The following is a 15,803-nucleotide window of genomic DNA, read 5'->3' on the forward strand; positions in this document are numbered from 1 at the left end:
AGGAAGAAGAAAGGGAGGAAGAAAGAATAAAAGGGAGGGAGGAAGAAAGAAGGAAGGAGAAGTGGAAGAAACAGAAGAAAGAATGAGAGGGAGGGAGAAAAGGAATAAAGAAGGAAAAGGGAAGGAAGCAGAAAGAAGAAAGGGAGGAAGAAAGAATGAATGAAAGAAAAGGCGTGAGGGAGGGAAAATGGAATAAAGGGAAGTAAGAAACGGAAGAAAAGGAGAAAGCGGGGAAGAAAGAATGAAAGGGAGGGGGGAAAGGAAGGAAAAAGAGAATGAAGGATGGAGAAAGGGAGGGAGGGAGAAAGGAAAGTAGGAAACAGGGGAGAAATTAAGCAGGAAAGGGAGGAAGAAAGAAGGAAAGTGAGGGGGAAAAGGAAGAAAGAAGGAAAAAGAGGAAGGGAGAAAAAGGAAGAAAGAAGGAAAAGGGAGGGAGAAAAGGAAGGAAGCTAGGTAGGTAGGAAACAGGAGGAAGGGAGAGAAGAAAGAGAAAGTAAAGGTAGGTAGGAAATAGGGAAGGAACTGATAAAGCGTGACGTAGTGGTTTGAAGCTGAGGCTGTGGATGTGAACCCAATGGGTGCTTTTAGGCAAGTCCCACTCTCTCAGCCTTTGAGGAAGACAAAAGCCAATTCCCTTTGAATACATCTTGACCAGAAAACTCTGCCTGAGTCTGTTTCACTCCATGTTCTCATGTTGTTCGTTCTGAATTTAAATTCCACCGAAAACTAAGGATTTTTGGTAGCGCAGACGTAGTTGTCAAAGAAACCACGATTGTGGCTAGGGAGGAATATTCCCCTTCGTCCCTACTTGTCCACTCCGTGATATGCTCCGAACATTATGGACTTCTCCATTTCCAAGTGGAAAGGGGGAGGGTGTCATAGGACTGTCGGAAGATGGCCATTACGTACGCCATTCCACCATATAGAGGGGATGCTGGGAGGTGCAGGCGGACGAAGAAGGCCTTTTCCCTTCCTGTTGTGACTCAATGTCAGCCATAGCAGCTGAGCCCTCTGGAGATCTGGAGCCTTGGCAAACTTGTTTCCTTTCTCGTCTTTAGGGAAAGGCTCGGAAAGAAGCGCCTACGCATTTGGAAGAGACGCGGGCATGCCAGCTCTTAATCAGGTAAGCTGATCTTCTTCACCTCCCTTTGTGGTGTGGTCTTTTTTTTTCAATGTTGTGTTTTTGCAGTTGTTTTGCATTGGTTTTATTTATTTTAATTTTTTTCGCAAGTCTTTTGCATAAAAAAACCTCTGCAATTTGTTTGCATGGGTATTCTTTTGTGCAATTTTGACTTTTTTTCAGTATTTTAAAGCATTTTTTGCAAAAATATTTGCAATATTTCTTTTGCGTGGTTTTTGTAAACTTTTTGCAATATTGCATAGGGTTTTTTTGCAATATTGTTTAATTGCAATATTTTCTGCATATTTTTTGCAGTGTTTCCATTTTGCAAGGGTTTTTTTGGCCTTGCTTTTTGCATTTTGTGTGGGAGAAAAAAAATCTCTTTTACCATTTTTTTTTGCTTTTTTTGCAATGTTTTGAACTTATTTTTTAAAGGGAATGATCATGAGCAGGTGGAGACTGTGACTTCTGTTTATAGGTAAACTGGAGTCCTATAATCCCATGGAGATTATTTTTACCATATTCCACCTCTCTTGCTTGGCCTTTTTTTTTTGGGGGGGGGGGGGCACAGGATCAGTAGTTGGTCAGAGCCGAGAAAAGTTCTCTTGGGTTGCTGTGAGTTTTTCGGACTGTCTGGCCATATTCCAGAAGCATTCTCTCCTGACGTTTCACCCACATCTATGGCAGGCATCCTCAGAGGTTGTGAGGCCTGTTGAAAACTAGGCAAGTGGGGGTTATATACCTGTGGAGTGATGTCCAGGGTGGGAGAAAGAACTCTTGCCTGTTGGAGGCAAGTGTTAATGTTGCAATCAAGGAACATGAAAGGCACTAATGTCGAATTCAACTTGAGAAGTCAGCCATAGCAGAGCGCCTGATGATCCAACCTGGACACAGCATATTATTGGAGAACACAGAAATGCTGGACCACTCTGATAACTACCATGTCAGACTACACAGAGAAGCCACTGAAATCCACAAGAAGCATGTGGACAATTTCAACAGAAAGGAGGAAACCATGAAAATGAACAAAATCTGGCTCCCAGTATTAAAAAACTCTAAAATCAGGACAGTAAATAAAAAGCAACACTCAGAAAATAGGGGAATTCCAGACATGAAACAATCAGGGCCAGCTAAAACCTAACGGGATTCCCCGGGTAGGAAGCAGCCAGGCTTTTATGCTGCAAGGCCATTCAATGCTAATCAAGGTGACCAATTGCAACATTCACACCTGCCTCAAGCAGACAAGAGTTATTTCTGCCGCCCTGGATGTTATTCCACAGACATATTCCCGTTATTCACTTGCCTTGTTTCCAACAGACTTCACAACCTCTGAGGATGTCTGCTATAGATGTGGGCAAAACGCCAGGAGAGAATGCTTCTGGAGCATGGCCATACAGCCCAGAAAACTCACAGCAGCCCAGTGGTTCTGGTCATGAAAGCTTTCGACAACACAAAAGTTTTCTTGTCTCTCACTATGGTGAACTAGTTTAGGTGCGGCGAGACTTGGGTTAGGTATTTTGTAATGCCGTTGATTAGAAAAATAGTTATTGTTTTGGTTTTGGATATTATGAATGGTTAGATTAGCTATACATATGGCTCTTCTGATGTAGGATAAACGTGGGCCTTTGGATATGGGTGTACTACAACTCCAAACATCCTGGGTCAAACACTGCCAGTATTTTAAGATGACCATAATTGCTATCTAAGGCCAGCTTTGTTCCAGATCCATCATTGATGGAGTTCACAGGGCTCTCGTGAGTGTGGGTGGACTAAAACTCCCTTCTTCCTCCTATAATCTTACGTAAAACCTTGCGATTATTTTAGGTTGGTCATGATGGATCTGTGTCCCAAGTTTAATCCATATCCATCATTGGTGGAGTTCATGGGGCTCTCTGGATGTGGGTGGACTACAACTCCCATCATCCTGGGTCAAGCCCTGCCAGTATTTTAAGGCGATCATGATAGCTATATGGGCCAGGTTTGGTCTAGATCCATTGTTGGTTGGCTCTCTAAATGTGGATGGACTACAACTCCCACCATCCTGGGCATCTCACCCCCCCCCCCAAAATCCTCCATAGTAGGTAAGGTTGGTCATGATGGGTATGGGTGCCACGTTGGGTTGAAGTCCATTACTGTGTAGGCATCAAATTGTGCCTTTTGTAAGCCGCCCTGAGTCCCCCCTCGGGGGTTGAGAAGGGCGGGGTAGAAGTACTCGAAATAAATAAATAAATAAATAGATCATTGGTGGGATTATCTGGATGTGTACAACTCCCATACTTCCTCAATAATAATAATAATAATGACGCTTTATTTGTAAGTGAAACCCTGCTAGTATTTAAAGATGGCCAAGATGAGTCTTTGTGCCAAGTGGGGTTCACAGGGCTGTCTGTATGTGAGGAGGGACTGTAACTCCCATCATTCTGGGTCAGCTCCCACCCAGTATTTCAAAGAGGTTTGAATCAATTTCCGGCAGGATTCACAGTGCCCTCTGGATGTGGGGGACTACAACTCACATTATTTTGAGTCCAATTCCCCGCAACCCAGGCAGTACCTGTTCACAATGGGTACTGTGTGCCAAGTTTGGTCCAGATCCATAATCGGTGGGAGTTACAAGGCTCTCCGGATGTGGGTGGACTACAACTCACATCATCCCAGGTCAATTCCCACCCAGTATTTAAAAATGGTCCAGATACATCATTGATAGGAGTTACTGGGCTCTCCGAATGTGGGTGGACTACAACTCCCATAATCCTGGGTCAAGTTCCATCCAGTATTTCAAGATGGTGCGGAGCCATCTTTGGTGGCAGTTACGAGACTCTCCAGTTGTGGGTGGACTACAACTCCCATCATCCTGGGTCAAATTCCACCCAGTATTTCAAGATAGTCCAGATCTATCTTTGGTTAGAGTTATAGGGTCAACTCCCACCCAATATTTAAAGACTGTCCCAATACATCATCGATGGAAGTTTCAGGGCTCTTCGGATGTGGGTGGACTACAACTCACATCATTCCTGGATCAGCTCCCACCCAGTACAAAAGAATTATCAATGGATTCACACTGCTCTCTGGATGTAGGAGCCACCCTAGAAAATACATACACACAGCATGATATATGTAGAAAGAAAAGTTATAGATTACAACTCCCAGAATCCCTGGCTCTCCCTAAAGATTGAAGGATTTTGTCTGGGTTAAGAAAGACAACCAGAGCCTAATCCAAATCCTTTCAAAGCTGGGGTTACGTTCTTCAGACAGAGGGCGAAGCTCAAGGGAGAAGACGGACTTTCTCGGGCGCGATTCGCATCTGTTTGCGCCAGTCTTTCCTCCACATCCGTTGAGCAGCTCTCTGTTTCAGAGAGGCGTAAGTCGTCCGCTCCCATCCCGGCAGCATAATGCGGAGAGACGCGTCTGCACACGCGAAACTTTGCAGAATCCTTTTAACAACAACAACAACCAAAACATAACAAGGAAAGAAGGGGAAGAAAGAAGGTGGATTTTAAATTCAACACATGTTTAATAGCCATATATATGCATGCATGCATGCATATCTTTGGTCCATTGAGCTCTCCGTTAACCAGCACTCAAACAATCAGAACTCTCAAGCAACCAGCAAAGAAAATAAAAAATAGTACTTTAGATAAAAAGCAAAATACATCAACTACTGAGTTGTCTTTATTTGTCTTAATTGGTATTTAATGACTTAATATGGAGTCAACATAGTATAGTACAGAGTATAGTATTAGTCGGGCCTATTTTTAATAGGAAATCTCATGCAACCAGAAACAACATTTATCTGGCATCTACCAAACCCAATGGGTGCCGGTTAACTGAGAATCTACTGTAGTAACTTTCCCCATGGGTGCCAGTTAACTGAGAGTCTATGGTAATAACTTTCCCCATTAGTGCCAGTTAACTGGGAGTCTGATTGTAACTTTCTCCATCAGTACCAGTTAACTGAGAGTATGGTAATAACTTTCCCCATGGGTGCCAGTTAACTGAAAGTATGGTAATTTTCCCCCTGGGTGCCGGTTAAGTGAGAGTATGGTAATAACTTTCCCCATGGGTCCTGGTTATTCGAGAGTCTGTTGTAGTAACTTTCCCCATGGGTACCAGTTAACAGAGAGTATGATAATAACTTTCCCCATGGGTGCCAGTTAACTGAAAGCATGGTAATAAATTTCCCCATGGGTGCCAGTTAACCGAGAGTCTATTGTAACTTTCCTGTGGATTCCAGTTAAATGAGAGTCTATTGTAACTGTCCCCATGGGTACCAGTTAACTGAGAGTATGATAACTTTCCCCATGGGTGCTGGTTAACTGAATATGATAATAACTTTCCCCATGGGTGCTGGTTAACCGAGAGTCTACTGTAGTAACTTTCCCTTGGTGCTGCCTAATTTAGAGTCTACGGTAGTAACTTTCCCTCTGGGTGCTGGTTAATTTAGAGTCTATGGTAGTAATTTTTCCCATGGGTGCCGGTTAACTGAGAGTCTACTGTAGTAACTTTCCCCATGAGTGCCAGTTAACCTGAGAGTGTACTGTAGTAAGTTTCCCTACATAGATGACTGACTGGTGGCAGTTTGTCCTTATGCTCTTGGCTCCAGGATGGTATCCTGTGTTGTCATTCTTCCTCTTCATTTCTTCTCTTCCACTTCCTTCCTTCCTTCCCAGCAACCTGGTTTCCTGCCCAGCGAAATGGGGATCGCAAGTCCCAGCACGCTGTCGCCAACGGGGGTGAAGGGCGGGTCACAGTACTACCCGTATGGCAGCAGCAACCCTCGCCGGAGAGGTGCGGAGAGCAACATCGGTACGTGGGAGCCTTGCTGATTTGGGGTGTTGTCTCTGGAGGGTGGAAACCAGGGTCTTGGGGTGCATCTACACTGTCGAATGGATGCACTTTGACACCGCTCCGATCACCATGGCTCAGTGTAACTCCAGCCTGGGCCTGGTCATGTTAGAAGGTCTTATTAGCCTTCTCTGTCCAAAAGAAGTGCCTGAGTCTCCCCAAACGACAACTCCATCGCATTTAGCCAAATTGCATTCATTTGACAGTGTAGATGCACTCTTTGGGCACGTTCCTTCCAGCCTTTGCTTTCCCCAGACTCCCCTTTTGAAACCCCCCTCCCACCTGCTGGCTTATTATGGGATGGAGCGGAGGTGGGAGAGAGAAAAAAAGCCCCGCTCCACATCCTTGCATCTGGCATTCATTGACGGAAAGGAATCCCAGGAATGGAGACCTGTTGGAGAAGTCGGCCATGTGGCTTTCCCTTTCTTTCTTTCTTTCTTTCTTTCTTTCTTTCATTCTCTTGATTTTTCGCATTGAGGGAGGAGGCGAAAAGATTTCCCCCAGGCACTTCGGACAGCAATTCCCATGACTGCCAACTCCATGCTGACTATAGTCCCCATCAGCCCCGACCAAAGCGGTGGATCATAGGGGAGTTAATCCCAACATCTTCTTAGGCTACTGAGCTACTCCTGAACAGTTGTGTTTTTCTTTCAACGATTACATTCAAGGTGTGATATCAGTAGAAGTCCATGTCTACAGTAATCACAAACCAACAGCGAGAGAGAACAAAAGAGAGGAAGAAAACATGAAATTGCGAATGCCAAAAATAACCGCGGCACGTTGCTCGAAAAAAACAATGACAACAATCATAGCAAAATTACATGTATCCCCAATGTTCAGTTCACAGTCCTAGGCAGCTAGAAAAATGGAAACAGAGTGGACAGGAAGTCAAACTGAGTCAGGGCTTGAAATATATATAATATATATGTATATATATATATATACTACACACACACACACATATTATTGTGTAAATACATACATTGAATAATAATATATACATAGGGATCATGGTCACGCAGTGGGTTAAACCACTAAGCTGTAGAACTTGCTGACCGGAAGGTCAGCTATTTGAATCCACAGACGAAGCGAGCTCCCATTGTTAGCCACAGCTCCTGCCCACCTAGCACTTTGAAAACATGTAAAGGCACTCTATGCAATCATGCTGGCCACATGACCTTGAAGGTGTCTACAGACAACGCCAGCTCTTTGGCTTAGAAATGGAAATGAACACCATCCCCCAGAATCAGACTCAACTAGACTTAATGCCAAGGGGAAACCTTTACTTTTATTACACATATTACATATATATGTGTATATATATATATACACACACACATACATATTATTGTGTATATACACACATTGAATAATAGATATATACACAGGGGGCGTGGTGGTGCAGCCGATTAAACCACTAAGCTGTAGACTTGCCGACCAGAAGGTCGGCTGTTCAAATCCACGGACGAGGCGAGCTCCTATTGTTAGCCCCAGCTCCTGCCACCCTAGCAGTTTGAAAACATGTAAGAGTGCTCCATGCAGTCATGCCAGCCACATGACCTAGGAGGTATCTATGGACAATGTTGGCTCTTCGGCTTAGAAATGGAAATGAACACCACCCTCCAGAGTCGGACGACAAGGCTTAATGCCAAGGGGAAACCCTTACCTTTACTACATATATATATATATGTATGTATATATATCCTTTGTTCCTTCCCTTTCAGATGGGCAGCCAAAAAAGGTCCGAAAGGTGCCTCCTGGACTCCCTTCTTCGGTAAGTTCTCTCTTCTCGACAAATGTATAGCAGTTGGCAAAAACTTCTGTGTTTTGATTTAGCTTTGAGCCTCTCTGATTGGCTGAGATTTTGTGATGTCACTAAAGGCCAGTTTTAACCTGAGGTGCAACTATAATGTAGAATGAATGCAATTTGACAACATTAAAGGCACCATGGTTCAAACAATGGAGTCCTGGGGGTTGTTGTTTGGTGAGGCGCCCGCACTCTTGAGCAGAGAAGGGTAGAAACCTTATGAAGCCACTACTCCCAGTATCCCATAGTACTGAGCCATGGCAGTTCAAGTGGGGTCGAATTGCATTCATTCAACTGTTTATGAATGAATGAGCTTTGAATGTGATTTTCCTGCTTCTTGGCAGTTGGACGGGATGGCCCACGAGGTATCTTCCAACTCTATGATTCTATGTGTAGAGGCACCATAAGTCTCTCGTTTTCTGGGATTCTCTGTCATTTCAGTGCACCTGATGTTTTCAAAGGTGGAACCCCAACACAATGTTTGGGTCAGAGATGGGTGGAAAAGCAGACACCACACACATACCCTTTACATTATGTTTTGTTGGATTTATATCTCACTAAGATTTGTTCAAAGAGGGGTTGCCATTGCCTTCCTCTGAGGCTGAGAGAGTGCAACTTGCGCAAGCTCCTCAGTGGGTTGCCTGGCTGAGTGAAGATTCGAACCCAGGCCTTCCAATATCGTAATTTGGCTCTAAACTATATATATTTGTGTTGGGGAGGCTAGCACCCCTTCAATTGTAAAGGAATTGTATGTTCACTCAGCAGCGAGAGTAGCTGAAGAATTAACAAGAGACGGAAAAGCGGTGGGATGACCCTCTTCCAAACTCAAAGGCATCTGATTTTCACTGTGAAAGAAGCCCCACTTTCCAAATGGAATGCTGAAATGCATCGCATTTTCGCATCTGGGAAGAAAACCCCGAGCGAGTGTTGAAATGCATCCAGTTTTGAGGTGGGAAGGGGTCTCCCCCTCCCTTTGGTTTTTGCTGTGGATGGGCTACGGACCCATTTGGGGGGCTCCCGAAGCTTCTGTTGCTGCGCCTTCACGGCCCATGCTTCTCTCCAGAAGCGGACCCACCCTCCCGTCCCCCCATCCCTGCCCCCAATTCCCTCTCCTTTTTTGTGTGTCTCTTTCTCTCCCCCTCTTTCCTCCCCTCCGTCTCCCGCCCCAGCGCCGCACAGCTGCCTGAAGAACTGGCCGGGTGCCAAACGCTGGCAGATGGCGTGCGGCTATTATTCCTGCTTTGCTCGAGTCCCCCGTTCCCCGGCTCCTGCTATTTAATCAAATTATAGGAAAAGGCAATTTGCTGCATTTCGTATTCTTCGTCGGCGCTGGCTTCATTCCCCCGCTCTGCCCCTCTCCCCCATTGCTTTTGCACACACAAAACACCCCTCTTTCTTTTTCTTTCCCGCCCCCTCCTTCCCACTCCGAGAGACATCTCTGTCTGCACTTGGCCGAAAGGAAGGATTTCGAGTCGCCAAACTTCGCCCTGCCCCCTCTTTCCGAGCACGACTTGTAGGTTAGTCTGAATGTGTGGACGGATATATTCCAGCCGGCGCGTTCCTAAGCATGACTTTGTGGCGAGAACGTTTGCTGGGAATTGTGAGGAAAGAATAGGGGAACACAAAGAAGAGGGGAAATTTTCCGTTCCAAACGCAGAATTGGTCAGAATTTTGAGAAAACAACCAAGTCCAGGGAAAGTGTATCCAAGTGAATGAAAACATTTTGAGCGCAAAGAAGCAAAAAAGAAGAGTTCTTCAGGTGAATTTCTCATCCAAATGAAAACTTTTGCTGAAAACAAAGAAGTGGGTGATATTTAGAGAAACAAAACAACCAAGTTGGGGAAAATGTGTCTAAGTGGGCGAAAATATCTTGAGCTTGAAAAAAAAACCAAAACAAAGAAGAGTCATCAAACCTAATTGGTTGAGTTTTTAGTTCAAAATGAGAACCTGACCGAAATTTTGTTTGAAACGAAGAATTGGACGAAACGTCGAGAAGCGGAATCCCCAAGTTGAGGAAAATGTTTTGAAGCAAGTGAAAATATTTTGGGCTTGAAGAAACAAGAAAGGAGAACCCTCAAACACGTTTGGGCAAATTTCTCGTTCAAAATAAAAAAAAACCTGGCCACAACTTTGTTTAAAACATAGAATTGGGTAAAATTTTGAGAAATGAAGCAATCAAGTCCTGGGAAAATGTTGAAGTTTGACAGTCAAAACAGAGGTACGCCTGGTCAGTCAGAAGACCTTACAGCCTGTGCTGGATGGGGTTGCACTCCCCCGAAGACACAGGTTCGCAGTTTGGGCGTGATCCTGGATGCATTGCTGAGCCTGGAACCCCAGGTCTCAGCGGTGGCCAGGGGAGTTTTCGCACAATTAAAATGTGTGCGCCAGTTGTATCTATACCTTGAGAAGCCAGACTTGGCCATGGTGGTCCATGCACTGGTTGCATCCCAAATAGACTACTGCAACACACTCTACATGGGGTTGCCTTTGAAGACTGTTCAGAAGCTCCAAATAGTCAATGGGCAGCAGCAAGGCTGCTGCCCATTGACTATTTGTATTAATTGTATGTTTTTAACTATTGTGCTTACTGTTATTGCATTTTTATTGTAATTGTTGGCATCGAATTGTGCCGGATGTAAGCCACCCTGAGTCCCCCTAGAGGGTGAGAAGGGCGGGGTAGAAATTCCCAAAATAAATAAATAAATAAACATACAGGGAGCACACAACCTCCTGTTGCATCAGCTCCACTGGCTGCAAGTTTGGTACCGAGCACAATTCAAAGTGCTGGCTTTAGCCTATAAAGCCCTATACCAGTGGTTCTAGACCTGGGGTCCCCAGATGTTTTTGGCCTACAACTCCCAGAAATCCCAGCCAGTTTACCACCTGCTAGGATTTCTGGGAGTTGAAGGGCAAAAACATCTGGGGACCTCAGGTTGAGAACCACTGCCCTAAACGTTTCTGACCCAGGTTACCTGTCCGAACATATCTCTCCCCATGAACCAGTTAGAGCGTTGAGATTTTCCGAGGGGGGGAGTCCTGCTTTCATTCCCACCTCCTTTGCAGGCACAATCGGTGGGGATGAGAGATAGGACCCTCTCGGTGATGGCCCCTCAGCTATGGAACTCCCTCTCCGATGACATTAGACTGCCCCCCCCCCCATCCTGGTTTTTAGGAAAAGAGTTAAGACCTGTCTTTGGGCACAGGCATTTGGGGAATAGAATTGATTTGAATGCTACAGTATGAGCATGACCACAGATTTAGGAATATGGTTTTAACAGTTTTAATGGTTTTACTGTATTTATATGTTTATTTGTTGTTGTTTTAACGTGTTATATTTTAGACACTATGCATGTTCAATGTGCCACTGAAATTGTCAACTGTAAGACCTTTTGAGTGCCCTTCAGAGTGAGAAAAGCAGGGTACAAATATAGGAAATCAATCAATCAATAAATGAGAACGAAGAGCCATCAAACACGTTTGGGTGAATTTTTCATTCAGAGTGAAAACCTGGCTGAAATTTGGATTAAATGAAGGATTGGATGAAATTTGGATTGGGAGACCAATGTTGGGAAAAGTGTGTTGAAGTGAGCAAAAATATTTTGAACTCTGAAGAAAAGAAAAAAAAAAGAGCTGTCCATCACATTTGGGCATGTATTTTTCTGTTCTAAATCTAAAAGAAGCATCCAACACATTTGGGCGAAATGTTCATTCAAAATGAAGAACTGGCCGAAATGTTGAGAAACAATGAAATTTTCATTCAAATGTTTTCGTTCAAAACAGAAAACGGGCTGAAATTTTGAGAAACCAAACAATCAGATTGGGGGAAGTGGGCCAAAACGAGCAAAAATATATTTGGAACTCGAAGACTTCTTCTAAACGATACCCAAGGAGTACTTTTCCATGCCTTTGCTATATGAATGTATAGGTCTGTGCCCTTTATTGTAAGAGTATGGCCTTATTCATTCTCCCGTTTCCACACTTGCTTTGCTATTCATTCGCGGCTCCCGTTTGCCTTCCTTGTTGTAGACAGGTTCATTTAGAGTCAGATCCCATTCCTCCTCAGTTTAAGTATATTTTTATTTTGTGGCTTCTGTGGACACACTGTGGCAAACTGGTGCCACAAAAACCCAGCCTTTCCCCACCATCCATCTAGTGTTGATGCTGCTTGAAAGCTTGCTGCTAGACAGAGGAGGAGGACAAGGAAGGCTTTGCATAACCTTCTTTGTTAAAGGCTGTGTTCAGTAGATTGCTTGTCCCCATGTTTCTTTCTGGGAACTTGTGAAAACCTGTGGTTGAAATGCCCCAAGTGTGCCCTGGTCGGCGGTGGGCAAATGGAGAGTAAATCATGTCATAGATTTTTTAAAGTGTGAGAACCTTTCCAGGGGCCTAAATAGTTCATTCTGAAACTCTGACATTCTAGGGTTCCTGCCCTCATGGCAAATCTTGGAATTAGTCATTTGGGGCAAGCAAAACTCTAAACCTGGTGATGTTCGTCTCTCCAAACAGGTGTATCCACCCAACTCAGGTGATGAATATAACAGGGAGACAGCCGGCTATGCTCCTTCCAAAGCCCCCAGCACGGTCTACCCAGGAGCCTTCTACATGCCAGGTACGTTACCTGTCCCCTGGTTGCCTGTTCTCAGTTAGGTCACCTGTCCCCAGTTAGGTTACCTTTCCCCAATTAAGTTACCTGTCCCCAGTTAGGTCACCTGACTACATGTTACCTGTCCTCAGTTAGGTTACCTGTCCTCAAATAGGTTGCCTATCTCCAGTTGGGTCACATGTCCCCAGTTAAGTTACCTGTTCACAGTTAGGTTACCTGTTCTCAGTTAAGTTACCTGTCCTCAAGTAGGTCACCTGTCCACAGTTAGGTTACCTATCCATAGTTAGGTTAGCTGTCCTCAAGTAGGTTACCTGTTCACAGTTAGGTTACCTATCCCTAGTTAGGTTAGCTGTCCTCAACTACTTGTCCCCAGTTGGGTCACATGTGCCCAGTTAAGTTACCTGTTCTCAGTTAGGTTACTTGTACTCAAGTAGGTTACCTGTCCACAGTTGGTTACCTATCCCTAGTTAGGTTAGCTGTCCTCAAGTAGGTTACCTGTCCACAGTTAGGTTACCTATCCCTAGTTAGGTTAGCTGTCCTCAACTACCTGTCCCCAGTTGGGTCACATGTGCCCAGTTAAGTTACCTGTTCTCAGTTAGGTTACTTGTACTCAAGTAGGTTACCTGTCCACAGTTAGGTTACCTATCCCTAGTTAGGTTAGCTGTCCTCAAGTAGATTACCTGTCCCCTGTTGGGTCACATGTGCCCAGTTAAGGTACCTGTTCACAGTTAGGTTACCTGTTCTCAGGTTACTTGTCCTCAAGTAGGTTACCTGTCCACAGTTAGGTTACCTATCCCTAGTTAGGTTAGCTGTCCTCAAGTAGGTTACCTGTCCCCAGTTGGGTCACGTGTGCCCAGTTAAGTTTCCTGTTCTCATTTAGGTTACCTGTTCTCAGTTAGGTTACTTTTCCTCAAGTAGGTTACCTGTCCCTAGTTAGGTTAGCTGTCCCCAGTTAGGTCACTTGTCCTCCAGTAGGTTACCAGTCCTCAGCTGGGTTACCTGCCCCTAGTTAAGTTAACTGTTGTCATGTAGGTTACCTGTCTTTAGTTAGGCTACCTGTCTGTCCTTAATTATGTTATATTTCGTCATGTTCACTATGCTTCTCTTCTTTGTGATACATTAATATTAGGGTCTCCTTATTATTATTATTATTATTTGTACCTGTCAGTTTTTGTTTTGTGGGAGTTCCTTTATCTCTGTTAAAGTGCTGTGCCTTACTACTACCTATATTTGGGTCTCAATGATTTTCTCCAACGACTGCAGGTTCAAGATGGGACCCTCCCTCCCAAAAACCTACCGCAAAGGAGTGTGTGTGTGTGTGTGTATAAACACACACACACACACACGAGATACACACACACACACATGTGTGTGTATGCCCAGGTTAGATCTGGTGCACTGATATTTATTACAAGTAGTCATTGTGTGTTTCTGGAAGTTATGAATGATCCCATTAGAAGATGCATAAAGATATGGGTGAACTACAACTCTTGTCATCGCCCACAGATTGCACCAGCATCTAAAGTTGGTCATGATGTGTCTGTATTCCAAGTTTGGCCCAAATCTGTCATTGGTGGGAGTCACAGTGCTCCCGAGATGTGATGAAATACAACTCCCATTGTCCCGAGTCAATCTTTCCAAACCCCATCAGTACTTAAAGTTGGTCATGATGGGTCTGTGTGTCAAATTTGATCCAGATCCAATTGTGTTTGGGTCAGAGTGGGGTTTACACTGCATTTGGGATTCAGAGTGAACGACAACTCCCATAATCTTGGGTCAATTTCCCCCGCCCCCAATTCCTCCAATATTTTATGTTGGTCATGATGGGTCTGTGTGCCAAGTGTGTTTCTGATCCAATGTTGTTTGGATCAGATCCATTGCCTGCAGGGTTCACCTCACTCTCGGGATTCAGGGCAAACTACAACTCCCATCATCCTGGATCAATCCCAATTCCCTCCCCCCAACCCCTCCACTATTTTATTTTGGTCATGATCGGTCTGTGTCTCCAATGTGATCCAGATCCAACAGTGTTTGGGCAAGAGCAGAGTTCACAGTACATTCGAGATGCAGGGTGAACTACAACTCCCATCATCCTGGATAAATCCTAATTTCCCCCCAACGCCTCCAATATTTAATATTGGCCATGATGGATCTGTGTGGTCCTGATCCAATGCTTGGTTCGGATCCATTGCTGGTGGGATTCACCTTGCTCTCAGGATTCAGGGCGAACTACAACTCACATCATCCTGGGTCATACCCCCCCCCCCCCCAAGACTTCTAATTCCATGAAAAAGAATGACGTCCATCCAGGTCTCTCATTGGGCCTCTGCTCCTGTGCCTTGCAGATGGGATCCACAACTCAGCCGATCTGTGGAGCTCCTCGGGGACCATGGGGCAGTCCAACTATGGGGTCATCTTGGGTGCTTCTTCCTCCCCACTGCCTCAGTCGGGCAACTTCAGCGGCCTCCACCAGCACGACCGCATGGTAAGGACGGGCACTCGGGTCGCCTTGATTTGACGGGACCCAAATCCATTATCTTCACAGAACCGGATAATTCACTCTTATCTGTTTGGGGGAGGGGGGGGTACGTCCCCAGACTTTGCGGAGATCTACGCAACCACGAATAGCTGCACACTCTATTGAAACACAGGACCTCAGGCGTTAGGATAACGTAAAGACCAGGGGTCCTCAAACTTTAAGCCAAAGACCAGTTTGTGATCCCTCAGACTGTTGGAGGAGATGGCCTATAGTTTGAAAAAAAAAAAGACACAAAGGCGTACTATGCTCACCGGATATATTTACTGTATGGGGGAAAAATGAAAGAACAATGGTGGTCAACATAAACTTACCAGTATTTAAATGGGAAGTGTGGGCCTGCTTTTGACTGATGAGAGAGTCATATTCATTATGATTGTTGTTGAAGTTGAGTACCTTCAAGGCATTTCCCTTCCTTCCTTCCTTCCTTCCTTCCTTCCTTCCTTTTCTCCCTCTCTTGTTCCCTCTTTTTCCTTCCTTCTTTCCTTCCTTCCTTCCTTCCTTTCTTTCTCTCTCTCTCTCTTTTCCTGTGGCCCTTGCTCCTTCCGTCTTTTTTCTTTCTTTCTTTCTTTCTTTCTCTCTCTCTCCCTTTCTTCCTTCCTGAGTTCCTCCTGCCTCCCCTTTCAGTCTTCCTCCCTTTCTACCTTTTCTCCCTCCCTCCCTCCTTCTCTTTCTTTCTTTCTTTCTTTCTTTCTTTTATCTTTCTTTCCTTTCTTTCCCCTTTTCTCATTCCCATCTTCCCTCTTTTTCCTTTCTTTCTTTTCTTTCTTTCTTTCTTTCTTTCTTTCCTTCCTTTTCTCCCTCTCTCCTTCCCTCTTTTCCTTTCTTTCTTTCTTTTTTCTTTTACTGCCTCCTTCCCTTTCTTCTTCTTTTTCTTCTTTTTCTCCTTCCCTCT

General features: G+C 44.7%; 1 protein-coding gene across 9 annotated transcripts in view; it reads left to right on the forward strand.

The window, feature by feature from the left end:
* Positions 1-15,803, forward strand: part of TCF3 (transcription factor 3) — a 90,806-nt gene that overhangs the window by 39,682 nt on the left and 35,321 nt on the right. For all 9 annotated transcript variants that reach the window (XM_060785038.2, XM_060785040.2, XM_060785041.2 and 6 more), the window contains exons 6-10: positions 1,059-1,123; positions 5,788-5,923; positions 7,687-7,736; positions 12,276-12,378; positions 14,718-14,857. In XM_060785038.2, the coding sequence (XP_060641021.1) occupies positions 1,059-1,123; positions 5,788-5,923; positions 7,687-7,736; positions 12,276-12,378; positions 14,718-14,857 (494 nt within the window). The remainder of the gene's footprint in view (positions 1-1,058; positions 1,124-5,787; positions 5,924-7,686; positions 7,737-12,275; positions 12,379-14,717; positions 14,858-15,803) is intronic.

The sequence above is a fragment of the Anolis sagrei genome, chromosome X, assembly GCF_037176765.1.
Source record: "Anolis sagrei isolate rAnoSag1 chromosome X, rAnoSag1.mat, whole genome shotgun sequence".
Lineage (NCBI taxonomy): Eukaryota > Metazoa > Chordata > Lepidosauria > Squamata > Dactyloidae > Anolis > Anolis sagrei.